The sequence below is a fragment of the Bombus terrestris genome, chromosome 16, assembly GCF_910591885.1.
Source record: "Bombus terrestris chromosome 16, iyBomTerr1.2, whole genome shotgun sequence".
Lineage (NCBI taxonomy): Eukaryota > Metazoa > Arthropoda > Insecta > Hymenoptera > Apidae > Bombus > Bombus terrestris.
The window spans coordinates 2,363,429-2,386,258 of NC_063284.1; the positions used below are offsets into that span (position 1 = coordinate 2,363,429).

The following is a 22,830-nucleotide window of genomic DNA, read 5'->3' on the forward strand; positions in this document are numbered from 1 at the left end:
GATCCTGGTTCGTGTCGAATTACTTTGCAATTCAATACCTGGAAACGACTTTCGAGAAACCTAATTCACGCGGAACAACAGTCTGATCGAGCAAGTCGCTCGCCTTTCGCAGAAAGAAAACTGGATTCAGAGTTTAAAGTTTAAACACGAAGAACGAGAAGTGGATTTAAAGGAAAGAACCGGTGAATCCCATGGAAAAGATTAAATCGTCGATTACATTCACAAACAAAAATATTTGTATTTAAATTAATTCGGAGAATACAACGGAATATTCGTCTTTATATTGGATCGTGAGTTAAGTAAGTAAGTAAGTAAGTAAGTAAGTAAGTAGAATTTTAATATCGTGGATCACAGATAATGATATTTCGTTGTAATGAGCTTCTTCCTACTTTGAAAAAAAAAAAAAAATAATTCCAGAATAACTCTGATGATAATTTAATCGAACACAGTATGTTTTTTAAATTTCTAGTCATTTTTTAATACGATATTATGAAAAGTGCAAAAAGTGTATCGATACAACCTAAATTTTCAATTTCATTCTTCTTTAAGCTTCAGACAAATAATGATCGGAAAATATTGCTGATAAATTCATCGTGCACTGGATATTTCTAAATAACGCGAAGAATTTGGTAAAATATTGCTAGGAGTTCATTCTTCTTCGGACATCAGCTCCCATTTCCAACTGTACGCCTTCGCGTATATTTTGTAAATTCGTTCTTACATTGGCAATAATTTGGCAAACTACCATTTATCGAAAGTTCAGAAAACTCAAACGCAACTTTCGATTTCCATTCGAATTTTTGTTTTCATTCTTTCTCAAATTTCAGACAAACAATCATTTACTCGCCCATTGTATATTTACTCATCCACTGTATATTTTCCAAATTCACGCTTGAGTTGAGTCAGAAAATGTTTGAAATTTCATGAAATAATACTAATATTGCAAGAAACGCGTCGCAGACTTGAATTCTCAATTCCGATCAATTAGTCTCCAAACTTCAGGCAAACGATAATTTAATATTGTAACAAGCATAAATTAAATAATTTAATATTTTCCATCTAATAGTATGACCGTCAAATGTATATCTTCGTGTATTTGTATTTGTATTTTTGTATGTTTCTATATGTTTGTCCATATCTTTTATTTTTATGTTTATTTATATATATATATCTTGCCCATATCTTTTATATCTTTCATATCAACATTCTAGAAAGTACATGTGTTACGATTCATATTTGAAGAAGCAAATGTGTATATTACAGTGTTTGGATGTACCTAATATTGGTTAGTACAATGTTTACATCAGAAAAATGTTTGGACCACGTCAGTCGGATTAAGAACGCGAGAAAAAAAAGACAAGGGAGATAAAGATAGATGAGAAGATACGTACGGCGAAAAACGAGGCGTTCTTCGGCTAGTACTAAAGAGGACGTTGCAAACAGAGGAGCGTTACAAAGTAGAAATATTGTGAAAGCGAACGGCAAAGAGTGGTAGAAAATTTACGAGTTTCAGTGAGTTTAATTAAACTATTAAAAGCCAACGTTTTGTAAATACTTCATATTTCATTTGCGAATTCTCTTCAGTTTCTTTCTTTCTCTTCCTTTTTCTTTTATTTATTTATTTATTTATTTTTTTCTCTAACCAGTTTGCACGATTGAATTCTGCTGCTGGACATTTTAAGAAACAGTATGAGATTAATTTCTTTTTTTTTTCCATACAATTGAAATCGTACGAAATTGCGACAACAATTTTGTCATCATTCCTAAACCATTGCATTATTATAAAATCGAAATCTTTCTCCTTTTTAGGTAATTAATGTGATTGAATTCTACACTTTCGATGCGATAATTTTATATTAAAATTCCTCAATTTTTCACATGCAATTTTCATTTATTTTATTGCTCGTTCATTAGTGAGGTTAGAAGAAGGAGTTGTTTAAAGGAACAGCATTTACGAGGCCAGAAAAAGTTGTAGGAGGTTAGAATTTCGCTATGGGTTTAATTAATTCCAGTCGTAGATTGGGAATATTTATTAAGTGGACAGTTCTGTGTGTATATTCGAACCTTTCAGCTTGTTATTTCTATGTACGGCTTGTTAACGTATAACCAAACTAACCTCAACCTAACCAAAACCTAACCTAAATACACGCATAATTTATTTAGTTCAACGACACTCTGATAAGTATTTGCTTAACGAGATACGGGTATAACTTCAATTTAACTGGGACTTTACTGAAGCCAAACATAAAAAAGAAATTCTACTATTTTCTATGCTATTTTTAATCAATTTTCGATCGTGATACGCTAATACTACCATTTCCCATAGAATTCGATGTATGCAAAGAGAAAGGGAAAGGGAAGGAATTTTTTATTAAGAAAATACATGCATTTTCGCACTTGCAAACATGAAAAATACAACTGTGAATATGCAATTCACTTTGAAACATTCAGCCTTTTCCCTTTTCATTTTTTTCTTCAAATTTATTATATCTGTACATGATAAAGAAATATTTACAATAGAAATTATTACAGCTACAATGGCGGATAACAATGACGAAGTGTTAGAAGAATGTGTTAACGAGGAATGTTCTGTTGACGAAGTGGATTCTAACGACGAAGTGGATTCTAACAACGAAGTGAATTCCAACGACGAAGTGGATTCTAACAACGAAGTGGATTCTAACAACGAAGTGGATGCTAACGACGAAGTGGATGCTAACGACGAAGTGGATGCTAACGACGAAGTGGATGCTAACGACGAAGTGGATGCTAACGACGAAGTGGATGCTAACGAAGAAGTGGATGCTAACGACGAAGTGGATGCTAACGACGAAGCGGATGCTAACGACGAAGCGGATGCTAACGTCGAAGCGGATGCTAACGACGAAGCGGATGCTAACGTCGAAGTGAATTCTAACGACGAAGTGGATTCTAACGGCGAAGAATATTCTGATGACGAATTTTCTAATGTTGAAGAAAACGAGAACGAAGAGGGACGAGGGCGCCGGAACAGAAGGGCCATAATCGACCCACCGCTAAGAAGGCGGATGTTCCTTGATCATAACGGAAAACTTAGGGAGCCCTTTCGTATACGACAGAAAAGATCATAATAATAATTATATAAATTTCTTTATGTCACCCGAATCGATCAACCAAATAAATTACAATAAAATGTATAACACATAGTTACAGTTTAAATATATTAACAAACTTTTTGAATTATTATTAATTTCAAGTCGTATAATCTGAAACATTTGCAAACCTAAAATTTCGCAACTATAGATCGTTGATGTTAAAACCTTCCGATTTAAAAAGACAAATTTGTACAATGCAGAAATAGATCGGAATAACATTAAATTAAAGCATTCAAATGCTATCGACATTTTCTAATTTAATCCATTCGAATAAATTCGAAAATTTCTAACCTCATAATTCTTCGAAACAGCAACAAAATTGTGTTACAGTACTTTTCCTGACTGCCTAATTTCGAATATAGTGCGACCTTTAAACAGTAGGGTAGATCATTCTTAAATCGTGTGAAAATGCGTTTTAACTGAAGATCCCATTGTACCGAGTGACTTTTGACCTGGCGAAGATAAGAAATGATAAGTGGCAGCGACAGCTGCAGGGGATGAAACGAGATTGGCCGTGAGCCAAGACGTGTTTAGCCACATTCCACGGGCCACGGCTCACGGGGGATCCCCTGGGGCTACAGCCTTGCACCGTCATGAATGTAGCGCCATTGCCAACACCAGCCAAACCTTATTACCAAACACTTGCCTCGAATTATTAAACAGCCGATCTACAATGCAGATTTGTCCTACCGAAATTATTCGACGTTTCGCTCGATTCGTGGCCTTTTGCTCCTTTGACTACTTTGGTAACTTCTTCTCAGCAGCAATTTATGACTGTTCGGTAAAACGTGAGAAATGAGCTTCAAGTTACTAGACTTTGCAAGACACAGTTGCTGGGAAATTTTGGAACGTTAGGTTTCTGGGGATTTTTTGACGTATCAGGTTCCCAGGGAATTTGGGAATTTTTAGCTCCTCGCATTTGCAAAATATGCTGGGAATTTTTCAACTGTTGGAAGATTAACATTTTGTAGTTTCGAGGACTCGAGATCTGTGAGAGCAGAGTTCCCCGAATTATGTAATTTCTAAATTCTGTATAATCGAAGAGTTGAGAGAAGGTACGAAACGTTTGAGTTTGAAGTATTTGAAATTGCAAAATTTCGGACACTTGGAATTGTGCAGTGTTAAAAATTGACAAATTCTGAAGCATCGACATCTTACAGATTTTGATATTTTAGACTCCCCGATTTAAAAAAAGTTGAAATCTTCCAATTTCCCAGTTAATTTCCCAATTTGAAGTAGACAAAGCTCCGAAACGATAAGGAAATTGCAGATTGGATTGGTCCGTGGAAAGAAGTAATTAGATCATTTTTCTGGATCCGAAGAAAACACGACTTCATAAAAAGTATAATTTCTGATTCATGAATTTTCAACGTCGTTTCAGCTTTGTCTCACTAACCGTAAAAGAATTCCCTGGGAGAAAGAAATCACAACTGGCTTTTAATCTTTCCCTGGTCCTTTGAAGACCAGAAATGGATTCACCGACGCCAGATAGCGCGAACGTCGCTGGAATTTTAACAAGAATGCGACATTTTCCACTCGACTTCAAATCAAGCCACATGAAATACGAAAATAGCTATTTTCCACTAACGATGCGACCATTTAAATAAATTTTCCACGAACTAACAAACGGACATGTTTTTTGTTAATAGTAATCAAAGCTGACCAATTAATTATTTTCATGTAAAAATAAAGAAAATTCATGTCTTTTACTTGTATAGAAAAATATGCCAAATAAATTCATTTCAGAGTTAGAAACACGTTGAATCTGTAAATTATTTCCATTCGAAGAACAAAGAAATAAATTATTATAATTCCTGTAATTTCGTAAACTAATGATTATGATTATTCTTCTATCAAAAAGAGAAAGTACAGCTATGTCTCTGGCATAATTTTTCATCACAAACATTTTTATAACATTATCAATGTTTCTCAAACAACAGTACACTGTTACCTTGCTGTTTCGTTGCTTTTTTCAAATCTTTTTATCGACAGCTGCAAATTCAGCGAAACGATAGAGTTACTAGATAAAAAATCAAACGATAAATAAAATAATTAATGGCGTTAATAGTTAATTAATTAACAATTTTTTTCTTTTTTTTAAATTAATTAATTACGGTGTAAACGATCTTAAGAATCGTCAAAAGACTAGTGGAACAAATAACCGTGAGTCGTTTATGCAATAAGCCAAAATTTCGATAGAAACTTGCATTGACACTGATGATCATAATAGCTGAGATACAAATTAATCAAACAACGGAATGAGAAATAACCACGTAATAGTGGTACACAAAATGAATTTAATAAATCCGGCTCTAATTATCGTTACCATTATTGTCGTTATTGCCGTTGTTGCATTGCTACTGTTATTATTATTATTGATCCAATTTTCTGCATCACGGTTTCTCCGTAATTACACGTTCCACAGTTTCAGTTTCATAGGTAAATTCGATTCTATAGATATCGTGCTGCCCTCTATCTGGGGATTTCGCGCCGAGCGACCGCTTGGAACGTGACTTCCGGAAAACGAGACCACTTTCACGGTTTGGTTGACGAATGGATCGCGAAAAAACACAGGAAACTGGCGAACTATCCGTCCCAACGAATTTCCAAAACTCGCGTCGACTTTGATTTGTTTTTCTACAGGATGTTCAAGAAATAATGTATCTTCTATGAAAATAGCGACAAAAAAAAACGTGTAGTTTAGTACGGATCTATATTTTTCACTCAACTAAGGTTTATTGGAACGTTGTTCAAAAATAAAACAGATACGAAATATGAGAAAATACGAGTATGCGATAGAGAAGAAGGGAAAATATATTAGTAGCGATTGAACACGTAATGCTGTTCTATAATTTTATATCAGCTGTTTTACAAGCGAACGTATCTTCCTAATTTGAATAAAAATTTGCTTTTTCCCATGGATTATGAATTCTCAATCGCACGTATCTTTAAATAAATACCACTGATACTAATACACTAATGATATACATCTGGTGCAGGTTATGAATTTTGAATTGTACGTATGGGTTTAATAAAGCACTAGTACTAATACGTCGATAGTTTTGTCCTGCCATTTTTAAGAAAATTTTGATATTTTACACAAATTATGAATTGCAATTTGATAATAATAAAATACTGATGCTAATACACTAACGATTGCTCCCTCGAATAAAGATACCTATAATAAACCTGTAATAAACAACTGGCATACGATATAGGTTATGAATTATAAATTCTATACACAAATCGATCTGAATGCGTTTTTTTAGCGTTTTTTTCATCGTTGGAATTCATAAATAACACAATGACAGACATGCACATTGCCTCTTGCCGTTATTGACGCTTATGAATCGATTACATTTTTGAGGTTATGTTGCAACCTCGCTAAACGAAATGTCGTTTCCAATGGCAACGTGCGAGCCACAGAGTAATCACAGAGAGGAGAGGGAAAATCATTTCGTTTTATCGTCCAACTTCTTAACGCCCCCGAAAAAAAAAAAGAAAAAAGAAAAAAAGAAATTTGAATTATTCATTCGCGCGCTTAACGGTATAACACAAAACGATAAATCAAATGTTGAACTATGCGGTGAACTATGACAAAACAACTGTTGGACAGCTGATATGCTAATAAAAATCGTCATAAATCAACATTAGAATCGGCGCCGTCGGTTATTTCAATCGAACGACACGATTCGCGTGTCAGAATTTCTAGAATAACGATACGTTTTTCGCCCCGGGATGATTAATTACGTACGATCGATGTACTCGTATTCTATAGTGAAAAAAAAGAAACTAGGAGGAGGGGAGTGGTGGGGAGGGGAGAAGCGATGTTAATACTGGGTATGAAATTCTCGAAACGAATCGATTTTATTAACGTTTCGTCACTAAGTTTCCTTTTTATCGGCGCTGACGTTTCGATGATAATCCCCACTGACAATGACTAATGCGCCATTGCGAGAGATAAACTGTCGTGGATCATCCACTCATAAAATATCGAAACCGGAAGTAGCCGTTGGTAAAGTTACCGAAGCACGACAGTTGGGTCTTTACGCACGAATTATCGAGCCGATCAACTTGATTAGATTAAATATCGATTAGATTAAATATTGACGAGATAAGGTTGCATTTTATTGGAAATTTACGTCTTCTTAAGGTAGGCCCTGGCCAGCTATATCGGCCAAATTGAAGTTCCTTAGTAAACGACAAGTATAAAGGTGACATGGTGCTATGGAGGTAATTACGTGTAATAGAATTTATATTTATTTTAGAAATAATCAGGATATGAGAATAAAAAGTTCAATTGCTTGGCGCGGTTGATCGATGCAATAGAGCTGACCTACGTCATAGAAATTCGAAGCGTTTTATTCAGTGCAAATTATAGAGCGGAACGTATTGTTGAAAATAAAAATACCGGAAATACAAGTTCGTTTGAAAAATGTTACAACGCCGAGTGAACTTCGCTTGTGAATTTTCTACTAGCAGCTTTGTTACAAATATGGTAAGAACAATTTATTGAAAAATCTGAGAATAGTCATAAATTTCTAGGTTTATATATTGGCTTGGCTCATCACCACCTAATGACAAAATCCGCAATCACTTAGTTGCCAAGCCAACAAGACCTGCCTTAACATATCTGTAGCGGGACAGTATCCTCCGGAGGTAAAACACGTCGAGGCTCGAAAATCACGTTATTCGCGCCCCTTCATCCTAAGAAGAAATTTCTTGGTTGCCTGTACCTTTTACGCGCGCACGCTACAAACAATTCAGAAATAGACAGAGCAGCAACTTTGCTTAACGCGTTACAACTTCATTATAACACGTGGTATTTTGGACGCTGAAGCTACCGATGTTGCATATTTTAAAAATACAGATGAAGAAATATCATTTAAAAATTTGTTAAATTTCACATTAAATTTTAAATTTTCAAATATCGTACTTTGAAAATTTGAGGTTCAGGAAATCTATAATCGCTTGATATGCGAAGATTTTGAAAATTAGGAAAATTACAAATTTCACGGTCTTGAAAATTTAAAGTTTCCAGGATTCTATTGAGTTGGCAACTAAGTGATTGCGGAGTTTGTCATTAGGTGGTAATGGCAAACTACGCAACCACTTAGTTGCCAATCCAATATAACTAATTACCTATCAACCTATCACTAATTATTTACTAATTATTTGCTAATCAGTAGCACTGATTAAAATCACTGTAGGAAATTAAGCGTGCAAATACTGTTATTTAAATACGTATACATTTATAGAATACACGTAATTGTTATCATTGACAACTTTCCAGATAATACAAAAGATAATAAATGAAAAAAAAGAGAGAGAGAGAGAAAAAAGTGGTAGAATGGAGAAAATGGTAGAGATAAATGTGTGCAATCAGCGTAAATCCCTGGACCCTCGAGTCTAGAAAATTCGAGCAGATCTTAACACGAGTGCAAGATTATTTATATTCAGAAGGGGGATGAAAGCTGGTAAAGCTGTCGAATAGCCGGTCGACGTGTGGTGAAATATGAAAATATTGCCCGTTTCTCATAACTGGAAGACTACGTTCGTTCCATCTACCCGGACGGTTCATCGAATTCATTCCATGTTGTAAAATGTATCTAGCAACGGCTATAGATCAATGGAAAGTTCAACCAATTTTCCAACCAAGAATATTCATAAAATTGATATCGATATGGAGATAAAATATTTTATTATCAAATCACGATATTAGTGGATAATATTATTACAATATTATAATTTTTTATTAAATTATTTATTCCTCTATATTTATAATTCTTATTTTTTTAATTTATTATTTAGAATTTTATATTGAAGAAATATAATTCTTTCCATTGTATCGTAGAATTTGTACAATATTTGTCGAAATTTTACGCTGTATAATTCGATTTGCTTTTTCACCTACAATTCCCCCTTTGCCTGTTGTAGCAGAATTACCAGCGACATGGGCACATTCTCAACCCGCAAATTCGAAAAATTAGGAAACTTTGGCGATACGTGGAGGATATGTGGGTATGTATCGGGCAATTTTTTCCCTGTCCAAACTCCCTCTAAAGGGATTCGATTGACCCGTGAAGATCCGGGTATTTTCCGATTTTACATTTTACAACTAGCTAAAAGTTTCATAATTTTTTTTATCAAATAGTAGTCCTAATTAGAGCAAGTAACTTTCGTCTGAACATTCTCGTTCAGTCTCGTACAGATCGCGCGTTACAAGCTACAAAAATTGCCGAATCCGCAAGGGTCAGTTTTAACCCCCTCGAAATGAATTTGAACAGCAAAAAAATTTACGTAAAAAAATATACATATAATCCAAACCTTCATAATTTTTTTAATTTGAAGGTTAGAGATTTTATGGACACTCTGTATATTGAAAATCTTTGAAAATTTTAAACCTTTAAAAATCCGCCCAAAGGAAATTTCAAAATCGCCGCTGACACACTCAGCCACCAAATTTCGATCGATTGTTATCAAATAGTAGTCCTAATTGAAGCTAGTAACTTTCGTCTGAACATTCTCGTTCAGTCTCGTACAGATCGCGCGTTACAAGCTACAAAAATTGCCGAATCCGTAAGGGTTAGTTTTAACCCCCTCGAAATGAATTTGAACAGCAAAAAAATTTACGTAAAAAATATACATATAATCTAAACCTTCATAATTTTTTTAATTTGAAGGTTAGAGATTTTATGGACACTCTGTATATTGAAAATCTTTGAAAATTTGACATCTTTAAAAATCCGCCCAAAGGAAATTTCAAAATCGCCGCTGACACGCTCAGCCACCAAATTTCGATCGATTGTTATCAAATAGTAGTCCTAATTGAAGCTAGTAACTTTTGTCTGAACATTCTCGTTCAGTCTCGTACAGATCGCGCGTTACAAGCTACAAAAATTGCCGAATCCGTAAGGGTTAATTTTAACCCCCTCGAAATGAATTTGAGCAGCAAAAAAATTTACGTAAAAAATATACATATAATCTAAACCTTCATAATTTTTTAAATTTGAAGGTTAGAGATTTTATGGACACTCTGTATATTGAAAATCTTTGAAAATTTGAAATCTTTAAAAATCCGCCCAAAGGAAATTTCAAAATCGCCGCTGACACGCTCAGCCACCAAATTTCGATCGATTAAAAAAGAGGGTGGAATTTTAATCTGACGAACAGGTGGAACGAGAAGGAATATCATCTTTTTCTACGCGCATATTCCTTCCATGTGTTTCTATTGATTGATGGTGGGGTTAGCCAGAGGCGGGCAGATACAACGTATACGTATGTGGAAATGCGCGATGAAATTCGGCACACATTGTTGGCGAGTAAAAGCTGTGACGTCGATGGAAATCCCAGTAAACCCAGAAACGTTAAATCTCCGGATAGCCGGTTGTATTTTGCCGTGACTTTAGCCGCTCATAATCATAATCAGGGCTCGTGCTACGAACTCGAGCATTTGCAACAATCGATAGGGTCAGCGATCGTAACAACACAGTCTCATCCTTTCATTCTCTTTTCCAATCAGTATGCTCGTGTTTTATATTTTTCTGCCCTTAGTTTGCTTTCTCTTTCTTATTATTAAATTTACTTTTTTTTCTGCGTTAGGATTTTCACTATTTTAACCAACTACTTACAAATATAAGCAAGCAAGTAATAATATTGCAAAAATATACGACTATATTTTAATTTAATTTTTTTTTATTATACTGTACCAAATTGATACATTTCTATAGCAAGAGCCTGGTTCAGCATGTTAATATAATCATTCTTCAATACGTGGTAACGAAATGAAATATAACTGTGAAGCACCAATAGGTTGGCAACTAAGTGATTGCGGATTTTGTCATTAGATGGTATTGACAAAATCCGCAATCACTTAGTTGCCATTCCAATATAGTGTTGATACAATAGAATATAGTAAAGCGTATTAAATACTTTGTTATTTTCTTATTGATCAGATACTTTACACCGTATTAAATTGGTATATTTCTATACTAATAGTATGTTTCAACATATCAGTACGATTATTCTTTAACGCTTCCGCTACGGCCGGCTCGTCCGACGAGGGACTCCCCCCGAACGAGCCGCCGCGTCAAAACAGTGTATGGTGCGCGAGAAAGATCGTCAGCGGTCACATTTACGCTTCACTGCACACCGAGCTGCAGTGGCGGTGTTTACTGAAGAAAAAACTTTCCTCAAAACAGAGTATCTATAACTTCTTAACACACTCAGTTTTCATTACAATTTGGAAACAAATAACATTACAGAATATAATAATATATTATAATATAATATAATTGTATGATACTAATAGCTTTTAATAATGGTATTGCGTGTGGTATTTTTCGAAACATGGTGTTGCATGATGAGAAAAACCTATACATTGTCCTCTTGTTAGACCATTTTATTGTTACATTACACCATATTATGTGGTATAACGCATGCAAATGTAATTTTCGGAATGTCACAATAATATTAAATGCTTCAAGTATGTTAAAACTAAAATATGCTGAGGTAAATTATACACATTATACTAATTTGATACGTTCCAATATAAAATAATATACTTAAACATACGAATATAATTACACTCTAACTGTACTGGGTTGACAACTAAGTGACTGCGGATTTTGTCAATACCACCCAATGGCAAAATCCGCAATCACTTAGTTGCCAACCCAATATATTCATACAACTTGATATACAGTCTAATATACTGTGTAATGAACACAGAGATATATCAAATATATTCAACACGCTTTATCACGTATTCAATGTTGTTATACTTGATACAACATGCAGTATAATATACTTGGCTATATTCTAGTATCCCAGTATAGTCGAAACCACTAAAGTATTTGAAACATTCGAATGCATTTCAATCTGCCATTACGTTTAACCGTATCAAATGTACTACGTTTTCATATATTACTATACTATATCTTCATTTGCATCCTATTACATGGTACTGCATCAGCACACGGAGATACTGTAATAATTACTTTTAGGCTCCTATAACTCAAACATCGCGATCAAATAATTTCCAGAGAACAATATCGTGAATCTGTCTTGCAAATCGTTCTATTCGCCGATAGATATTAGGTTGCCAACTATGTGACCTACATTACCACCTAATGACAAAATACGCAATGACTTAGATGCCAACCCAAATAGAAACGAACAGAACGCACAAATGAAAATGCGCAAACGTAAAATTCAAACGATTTGAACAGTTTCAGATGGAAGATAGAGAAGAGGCGCATAGCCTCATATTCAATTACCTATGGCTGTCTGTTCTATGGCGTGGTTATTAAAACGGATAAATCTTGTTTGTCGTTGCTTCTTCACCCGATTGTAATTTTCCACGCCGAAACATCGAATTAAATCGCTGTCGTATGGATCCGCACGGTTGTTCGCGTGCGTTCGTCCAATAAATTAGAAACAATTGAGCGGATTAGAATTTCGGTTGGTTCACGCGACCCTGCCATGTCATCGAGCTAGTTGATCCTACAGATAAGCACAGGTAAATAATGCGCTATTATTTTCACGCCTAACCTTTCACGCTTAAACAGATTGGCCTATAAACGATAGGAAATTGTTCTCAGCTTTGCCACACGTTCCGAAGTAAAAGTATTTTCGTTGTATGCTGTGGCTGATGAAGATATTGCGACGCGTAACGCAGAAAATTGCTACGAACGTATTACGCGCACTACGCGTGACTTTTCTCATATTTTGCAGCATCGAGACACGAGTATCGCGGTTGTAACAGTAAAATTTGAAACTAGTTTGAAAATGCGTATAAAAGCTGCAAGATGTTTGTTGCAAACGTACGTTAAGCGAAAAATTAGTATACAGCATGAATAGTAATATTGGTTTAGCAACTAAGTGATTGTTGATTTTGTCAATAGATGGCATTGGCAAAATCCGCCATTACTTAGTTGCCAACCCAATATATTGAATATACAATTGATGCTGAACACGATACCACTAAATATTACGGTTTATTAATTTAACGAAGGATTAATTGTTGAGTGTTTAAATATTTTGATGATCTTGGCCAAGTACGTGTTTTGTAATCGACACTGTATAGTAAATGCAAGGACTGAGCTGCTTCGAGGATTTGCTTGTATTGAAATTTGATACTGTTGAAACGATATGGAAACTTTGCGCGACATTCAAGTCGATGTATATGGAATACCGTTTTTTGAAATTTAAATTTGAATTTTATCTCGTATTGAATGCCACTGAATCGCGTTAATAAAGAAGGAATTTACTATAAAACACGTATACCAGAATGTAGAATTTACAATGAAACTATAGAACCTGGTTAGTGTGTGTTCATTTATAATTTGAATATTCCTGTAATTTTCTCGTGTGAACTGATATTTGGGAAAATTGGCGTGAAGCTTCCTATAAAACCTGATTTAACGCCTGAAGAAGTTTCCTATTCAACGTAATAATTTTACAATGCATAAATTATACCAAACGGATTTACGAATGAAGAAAGTACAACAGCTGAACTACAAAGTTTTTTCAATTCTAACTATTCTAAAAATTCTCACAAATGCGGAGTACGATGAAGTAAAATAGTCGACGAAACATAGAAAAGAAATTCACATCGATTAGCATAATAAAAAAAAAACGTTACAAAACTTTCAAATCTAATCGAATAATATTTGTGATAAAATGGAAACATATATTATTACAATTTGAACAAATATGATCCGTGTAGTTAATTATGTTTGAAATTAATTGCCTAAGGGACACGGTGATATACGTGAAAGGGACAGTGTGGGTGAATGAAAAAGCTGAAATTTGTCGAGATATAGTACATAACATATATTATAGATGTAAGATATAATATATATGAAGCTTCTATATTATTCGATATCAAGGTTTCTCTACATAGTTGTGTGTTTTGTATTTAGTAAATATTCCATTATTTGTTTATTCCAACCACGTGCGTCTAGTTCTGTTAGTTCTATGCTATTTGCTTTCACGCAATATTGTATGTACATTATGTACAAGAAAATAAATTAAACGTGGAGATTAAATTATAATATATACATATATAATTTAACCTCCTATATTAAATTTTAAATAGATATGTATATATATATATGAAAATATACAAAAGCGCTGGACCAAAAGAAGTTTAAAATTGTTACTTGTAAATTAATGTATTACCAATTTGTTTAACAGATTAGCGAAAGAGAATATTGTACATGAAAATAAATTATGAAATTACGTATGAAAATAATGTGTACAATTACATGCGAAAATAGATTATGAAATTATACATGGAAATATGCAAATGAATGGACTAAAGAAAATTTTTGCTTGCCAATTAGTTAATAGATTAATAAAACAAAATATTATACATACACAAAGATTATAATATTATACATGGAAATATGCAAGGGGGCAGACTAAAAATAATTTCAAATTGCTATTTAGCTAGAAAAATTTACTGAATATCCAGCTGGACAAATTATAAAATACAGATTAAATAAAAGAAAAAAGAAAAAGAACAAAAATTGCTACTTGTAGATTAACATACTACCAATTGGTTAATTGGATAATGAAAGAGATGAATGTCGTAATGAAATATACAATTATACATGGAATTAGATTGGAAAATTATACATGAAAATAAATTATCAAATTATATATAGAAATGTGCTAAGGGACGAACTAAAGATAATTTTATATTGCCACTACTGCATTAAGATAATATATTGCCAATTGGTTAACAGATTAGTGAAACAGAATGTAACACATGGACAAAAATTATAGAATTAAACATGGAAATATGCAAGGTAACAGACTAAAAATAATTTCAAATTGCTACTTGTATATTAATACATCATCAATTGGTTAATAGATTAATGAAACAAAATGTCATATTTGTACAGCGTTACTTGCCCAAAATAGCGTGTATAGAATAAAAACGAGGAAGAAGTTTTATTGGAAAGTTTACAAAATGCAGACGATCGACAGTTAAGGAATTCATAGTTAAAAAACGCGTCCACTATCGTTCCAGCTATTGCCGCACAGTTTTTAAAAAATTTTTTGTAATAACTCTTAGGGGGAGAGGGGGGAGAAGAATATATAAGCCGCTTCGTTCGCAAGCGATTTGAAAAGCTATATTCGTGACGTGAAAGCTCCCAACGAACGGAACAACGCTTTATTGTCAACAAATATTAAAATTATTTATTTATACTGGAAACTAAAAAATTTATTCCTATTGTTTTTCGAAAATTTCTAAAATATCTAGTCGCACGACGGAACGAATAAAAATTTTATTATCGAACAATATGGCGAATACCGTCGTCGACGGCTATCACTGATATCAACGATCACTTGTACTTTTATCGTAAAAATCTTTTTGACAAATATATCGAAGGATATTAGCTGAAACGCTGAAAAACGATGGAGAGAAATTTATACTATCTCTATAAATCTGGTATCAAATTTAATATCTATAAATCTTCAGTGTGACGTATGAGTTCTAATAAGACTATTATATAGCCTGTTATAGTTCTCCATATTAGTACCATAAACGAGACAAACATAAGTTACATTGCGTTGATCATGAAAGAAATTACTTGGTGTCTATAAAAGAGGAAGATATTGCAATTTTGCAATATTGTTAAATTTGCAGAGGATTAGAAGAAATCTTGAAAATTCCTTCTCGGAGATTCTTCGATTCGTTCGATTTATTTGTTATAATAAAATAGCAAGCGTAGATAGATAATGCATATAATAAATTAATAGCACGATAGTGGTAAATTACAATAGACAGGAAACGAAAATGTTAGGCACGGTAGACATTTCCTTGTAAAAGAAATAAATATAAAAAATTGAACGAAATTGCATTAATTATACTAATTGTATTATTCATTACTTTACGTAAAATTCGAATGGTACACGATTTAGAGGAATTCTAGTTTTAATGAAAGATTCAGCTTAAAAAAGGAATATTATAAAATAAACCACCTCGATAAAATTAAATTTAAAACAAAATTATTTAAAGGAAAAGTCTACGCGATTGAGAAATTTATCGAACAAATGTTCCTTTCGAAACATCTATAAAATTCCACAGATAAACGAAATAAGCCTAGAACTAAAAAACCATATACGCGTTTCCTGTCTACGTTGAAAATCATCGGTTTTGGCATTTCCAACATATACCACTGCAATTTCGAAATTTATATAATATAAACGACTTACTTGAAAAAGTAGGTGTCGTTGATGTATCCGAAAAAGGGGACAGTGTAGGTCAACATCCAAATATTTCCACCGCCGCAATCGTAGTAGGGTTTCGACCATCTACCATCCTCGTATTTCACCGTCAGGATTTCGTCTTCCTCGCGTTCCGTATGCGTCGTTTCGTTCAGTGTATACGTGTGGAAACCTGAACCACGAAATAACAATGGATTTCAATAAACTTTACGCGACAGTAAGTATATTTCTATTTTATTAATTTAAGATTAAATGTATAGAATATAGAACACAAATAAGATAATTCAATAGTGATGTAACTTTTCTAAATGAAACTATACTTCTATAACGCAGTTTGTAATTCTCTACAAAAAGGTATTGAGGTGCTCGAGTCGATAAATGAACAGTTCGAAAGATAGTTTGCCTCTGGTCTTGTAAAACTTATCGTATGAAAGACAAAGGAAACGTAAATATGAAAACATTGCGTTGTTCTCTTTTGTCTTGCACACAACACACATACATACGTCGAACAACTTTCATCCGAAACATTGTTTCCTATTTCTGATATTTATAGAAATAATCGCGTGTAGACATTTAAAACGGACATATGGCGTGTATCACGTTTATATTGGCAATCTATAATACTTAAACGGGTATTATAACAGTCAGGTTAAATTAAAAATAATCTAGGTTATATTCATTAATACTAGACTGCGTATTTTTAATCCTTAAATGATAATACATTTTAACCTAAAAGCTGTAAACCTGAGTCTTTCATAACCTATGCATTTTCAGCAGTTAATGCTTGTTAAAAGAGATCCAAAAACATTCATATAACACTATCAAATTTTCTAAATTAAGGTTATCGTAAAACTTTTGTCGAATAACTGTTTCTAGGCGACAGAAGAAAGGTTTGTACACGTTACGTTGAGAGAAACTCTTAACCCGGTCGAAATATATAAATATTCACATTTACAGATTAAAGGTTAACTTTATTTTCGTCGTTTAGAATTAAAATTTACTACTGACGCTTACACGATATGTCTATGATAAAAATTCGCAATACTTCAATGGGCCAGCAACAGTTTACGTTAGATCGTTTCTAGATTAAATGTATTGAAATTTATCACTAACCACTAACGATATTTATCACCAGAACCGCACAGGGAAGTTAAATATTCTAAAACTAATTAATTCGGTCGGCACAGTGAAGAAGAGAATAGAGAAATTTCTAAATTGCGAAGCTTTTATACGTATTACTTAATACTAACGCAGAACGATACGACCGACGTCACTTGTACCGTCCCCGATGTTTACCCAAATCGAACTGATTGAAATCGTGGAACGCAGAACGCTAGCGCCGATTGAACGTTAGGTCACAATATAAGGAAAATAATACATGAACTGAGTGTATACATCATCTGTTATCCGATCCATAAGCGTTTGAATATAACAAAACAAAACGGCTGCATAAATGTCGAAATCCTTAGTCATCTATAATCCAAAAGTATGTATAATTATATATTAATATTAATGTCGACATTAAGCCAGATTAGATTGCGGATTTTTACGTATTTATAGGAGATTAAAAATTGGAAAATATGCAGAAATATACAACATATTCAAAGTACAGTATTTATTTTAATATTCAACGGATGAAATAAATTTCTACTTAAATTCCATTTGTTCAATTAATTTGCATAAAAATCCGCAGTCTAATAATTACGTATGATCGAACAAGGAACTTATTTCATACATCTAACGTAAATAAATTTAATGTAATTTATTAAAATGAGAAGAACAGAATAACCTACGTTGATCTATCAAATATTAGTCTCTAACAACATATCAATTTTATTGAATGTTCACGGTTTCAATGATCGTATCGTGCAATGGACAAGGAAAATTTTTACAAAAACGCAGTATATTTTATATTTTGATCCGGCATATTATTCAAATATATTTCCAACAAACAGAGGATTTTTCAAATTAAAGACACAAAGCAGGATTTTTTCAATGGACATATCGGATATTTTCGTATCGTTATTCGTATTTGTATTTTACTAAATACATTTCACTGGCACATCTGACGATTTCGTTTCCCTTTGTTTCTGGTGTCTATTGGGAGATTATACGTTCACGATTTTCATTCGCCAACGAAGAAAATATCGAGTGAACCTGAGGAGACTGCGAAATATAAAATGACGAGATATTACCGAGCATGATCAATAGCGGAAGAATTAATTAACAGCTCGAAGCAGATTTTCTCGCATCTTCTCTCGTTGGGTAACAATGGTCAGCCTGTCGATTTCGTTTTTCATTCTGTTCATGGATAATAACTCGCGTATATAGGGAATCTTCGATAAAAAGTTACGTCCAGCCTGTCCCGCGCGGTAGTTTTTGCAGTGTATTTTATGAAATAATGTAACGTGCATATTACTATAATTACATATATATATAAGGAAAAAGTTACGTTAACAAGAATTACAAGAATATTGATCTTTTATGTAAAATTCTATTTAATGGAAATAGAAAATATAAATTCACATTTAATGTGAATATTTTAATAATGATATAAACATAAGGAGAACGATAACAATACAAATTTCTTATTTATTCGGTATTACATTATATTACGTAATTTTATAATATTTTCATTTTAATATTCGAAACATGAAATATTAAAGACGATAATGATACAATATAAATATTAAATATTCATTTCAACACAAGTATTGAATTTCTGACTTTCTCTGATTAATAGTTTAATTAACAAAATGGAAATTTTCTCTGAAAATTTATTTCGATAATTTGTATAAATAATTATATGAAAAATTTGCACAACTAATTCGTACATGTAATCTGTATAAATAAAAGATCTCGAAGACTGAAATTTCGAAAATCTACAATCTACGTAAGTAACAAAATCTATCATTTGTACTTATACAGATCTGTAAAAACTGTAACATATAAAAAGTAGGAAAGGGAATTCTCTTTTTGATTTCTATAAGTAAGTACTTTTCAAACCCGGCATCTCATTTTTCATAGAACGTGGAGATTCTCCATGAACGAAACGGTATCGACGATTTTTCCGTTTCTTGCATTTGGATCATAAGATTTGAAGCGATATTCGAATCCGAAAGCCGTGCAAAATATACGAGACGCGTTAGGTGAGAAATTCAACTTCCATACATTTCTGATCGTCGATTCGACAGGCTACAGCTTCGGGCTCTTAAAAGAAATCTAGCATGAAGGGTGGAAAAGGGGTGGTTCCCCTCGTATCTCGACTTCGTTCATCGACAGAAGAGGCAACAGAAGAATTTTGTTCGAGATTACGAATTCTGGATGAAGTTTAACATTTCCCCTTGGCCCACCCCACTCCTCAACTCTCCGATGAACTTCGATCACGTGAAATCGATTTTGAAATCGTAATACCTTTACTCATACTTAACTAAAATCTTCTATCCCCCAGGCTTTCCATAATATTCGAACTTTAAATGAAATGTACATTATACGATCATGAAGGGTGAAGGTTTCGCCAAGTATAGGTTAGGTTTCAGTTAAATCAGGTAAAGTTAAGGTTATGTTCGATTTACATGGAATATGCCTCGTATAATGAAATATTATCTTTGAAGAATGGAAGAGTTTGTCAATTGATATATTTTACGATATTATATACTAAAAAGACAAGCAGGAAAAAAGGAATCAATTTGTGCTGCTGGTTTTACAGCACTTTTTTATCTCATATTTTCCCAATGTAATACTATACATTGTTAAATTGGTTAAGCGTTTGGAATCGTAGATTTGGAATGCTTTCGCGGAAAATGGGAAATTTGTATCAAAAAAAGTTGCAAGCCAAGATAAAGTTTGATTTATTGCCCCTGTTTTCCATAAACTTTTTAATCTGGTGACTGTTTTATTGTTGCACGAGATAGTGCGGCACACTGCTATATCGACGAATATTTTGTACAGCTGTCGCAAGCGAATTGTACTGACGGATCATCTTCTTCCGATTTACTGACATATTTAAATCTCGACGAATTTAAAAAAGAATTAAGAATAAAGAATAATTTAGAAACTAGAAAACGTTAACAAATTCAGAAAAAGAAATTTTAATTTAATTAAGGTTAATAGCTATGTAGTCAAATTTCACATATTTAAATCTTTCAGTTTTGACGATGAGTATTAAAATGGAAATTTTTACGATTTATTAATATTTTACTTTTGTATACGTTTCTATAATTTCTTTATTTCTCATTTCTATTTCCCCTAATCTTTTTTCTTCAAAATTCAATTTTTTAAAAATCTCCATCACTATCATTGTCTTCTCGCGAGATGACTATTAATTCCTAAATACTTCACGTAGAGTACATTCGATCCACGGCGATACGAAACCACTTCCCGCGCTATTACTCTAAATAACCTAACTTAACCTTGCCTAAAAGCTTCATCGCCTCCTAAAACCGAGAACTGTCTCCTCACAATATTCTCCAACCCCATACTACACTATAATTTTCACTCCTAACACCTAAAATTTCCTCTTCAAAATCAACCTAACCTCAATAACGAGCGGATAATTATGATTTACACGGGGAAGTACAGTGAGAAGAGAAAGTTTATAAAGTAGGAAGTATAAAGGTGCATACTATAATTCTACAAGATGAATTTATATTTAATAAGATCAATGAATAAATGTAATGTACGCTACAGAAGACAATGGCGGACACAAAAATGTTTAAAAATCAGTGCATATGGATTTTGGTTACTTTTAACTAGACTTGATATTTTTTACTGTGTTGGTAACAGTCACCTATCCCGTAGTATAATCGTGTAGTAAAATTGTAGTGCCTTTTGTACTGTTTACTTCATATAAACTACCTTCTGTCCGCTGTAGATGACTGCTACCAATATCGTACAATATTAGTATAGGACACCCGTTACAAAAATTCATACTGTGTTAATTTTAAACTTTCTTTTATACTTGTATACACCCGCCATGTATATCAAACTACAGTTAAAGCGAAACAAGGTAGTGAGAGAAAGAAAGAGAGAGAGAGAGAGAGAGAGAGAGAGAGAGGGGGAGAAAAGAATAGCCAGTAAAAGGTCCGTTGAAAAACACAAACAGGGAAGGAAATTACCGCGAAGGGTCGAGCAGATGACGGAAATAGCGTTTCGTCGAAGCCGTTGTTTCCTTAGCCGCTTTCGTTTCCTCCTCTGTCTATCGATAACGCTCTTATTTGCCGTAAGCTTCCGTTCCGGACGAAATTGCTCGGGCTTTATCGGTCTCACCCTACTTCCGGCCTGGGGAATGCGAGAAACGTTATTTGCACTGGAATCCTGACAGCATTGTCTCCATTCGTTGAGCCCGCTTTATTCGACGATAACTTTACATCGCGCGATCCTAACCTATACTCGCTTCATGGACTAACTATGATCACTGCGCTTTATTGTAGCCACCTTATATCCGGTTGGTGGGACACAATCTTGTTTCTACGAATCGACTGAAGATAACGCGATTTTCTTCGTGCTTTGTTCAGTATGTTCTTTGTTAGCTAACAATGTTTTTTGTCATTCTTGATGATAGATATCGGTTCGGCTGGGTAGCCTTATGTACAAATTTTACAATACTTAGAAAGTTTACAAATTTGATAATATTTACAAAATTTACAAATATTGGAATATCTACAAAATTCACAAATTTTAAGAATGACCGATCTATTTTACTGCAGATACTTACATGTATCTGGTTGCTGGAATACAGCTTCATTTCTATGGATGAGCTGAATATATACCGCAATTCCCTTGGTGCTTTGTTCAGAGTTTCTTTTTCATTGAGTGACAATACGTTGCCAGTCCTGGTAGTAGAAAATTGGTAGATCGGGGAAACACATTTTTTATGCATTCGTGGGAAATTCAAATTTACAGATTTTACAAAAATTCTCACAATGTGTAATAATACAGAGAAACATACGGGATGTTCACCTATGAATTTCAATCAGATTAATTATAATACAAGAGACTTTCCAAAATTTCAATTAAATTAACCGAAACCTAGACATGACCCAATTACATTTCAGGAAAAAGCATACCCATTCATTTGCATCCTCAAACGTGTATAAGCTTAATCAATAATCAGTGAAATAGACTATCCGCTTTATTGACTTAACTAATAATTAACAGATCAGCTACAGAAAAAGAATTCGAGATAATTAACCAAGGACAGCTCGTCATACCAGCAAGAAATAACCTAATTCTGTTTCATAAGCACACCAATCCTCTTTACATATATACACATCCTACATTTAAAGACAAACAGTGTTACCATCATCATGTTACCAGGGCCACTATTGTGCTAATTACTATTCACGTTTTAGAATTGGATTCTATTATAGATAATAGACAATATATAATACAGGCATAGATAACAAGTATGACACAATATAGATCAATTTAGATATACTTAATAACAGTGACT

General features: G+C 33.4%; 2 protein-coding genes and 1 long non-coding RNA gene across 7 annotated transcripts in view; 2 read left to right on the forward strand and 1 right to left on the reverse strand.

The window, feature by feature from the left end:
- LOC100648300 (probable G-protein coupled receptor 158) overlaps positions 1 to 22,830 on the reverse strand; it is a 162,879-nt gene that overhangs the window by 104,654 nt on the left and 35,395 nt on the right. Inside the window, exon 2 of the mRNA XM_020867195.2 lies at positions 16,365 to 16,548. Within this exon, the coding sequence (XP_020722854.2) occupies positions 16,365 to 16,548 (184 nt within the window). The remainder of the gene's footprint in view (positions 1 to 16,364; positions 16,549 to 22,830) is intronic.
- LOC110119980 (101 kDa malaria antigen-like) lies at positions 1,187 to 3,229 on the forward strand. 3 transcript variants are annotated; one of them, XM_048413251.1, is made up of 2 exons: positions 1,187 to 1,285; positions 2,533 to 3,229. In XM_048413251.1, exons 1-2 carry the CDS (start codon positions 1,219 to 1,221, stop codon positions 3,108 to 3,110), a joined length of 645 nt encoding a protein of 214 aa, XP_048269208.1. In that variant the 5' UTR covers positions 1,187 to 1,218; the 3' UTR covers positions 3,111 to 3,229. The 3 variants fall into 3 exon arrangements, with proteins under 3 accessions (XP_048269208.1, XP_048269209.1, XP_048269210.1); XM_048413252.1 differs by lacking the exon at positions 1,187 to 1,285 and adding an exon at positions 1,292 to 1,512; XM_048413253.1 differs by lacking the exon at positions 1,187 to 1,285 and adding an exon at positions 1,824 to 1,978.
- On the forward strand, positions 5,304 to 14,174 carry LOC105666606. Of its 3 annotated transcripts, none has more exons than XR_007226787.1 (4): positions 5,304 to 7,287; positions 7,403 to 7,632; positions 9,072 to 9,155; positions 12,365 to 14,174. It is a non-coding gene; the product is annotated as an uncharacterized LOC105666606 (long non-coding RNA). The 3 variants fall into 3 exon arrangements; XR_007226788.1 differs by lacking the exon at positions 5,304 to 7,287 and having other exon boundaries at positions 7,304 to 7,632; positions 12,365 to 12,654; positions 12,737 to 14,174; XR_007226786.1 differs by lacking the exon at positions 5,304 to 7,287 and having other exon boundaries at positions 7,304 to 7,632.

What these genes read in the sequence shown, in the direction of transcription:
- LOC110119980 (XM_048413251.1), top strand. Translation starts at nt 1,219, where the DNA reads ATGTGTTACGATTCATATTTGAAGAAGCAAATGTGTATATTACAGTGT. An exon ending in TTTGGATGTACCTAATATTG is followed by an intron (nt 1,286 to 2,532) that starts GTTAGTACAATG and finishes AAATTATTACAG; the next exon opens with CTACAATGGCGGATAACAAT.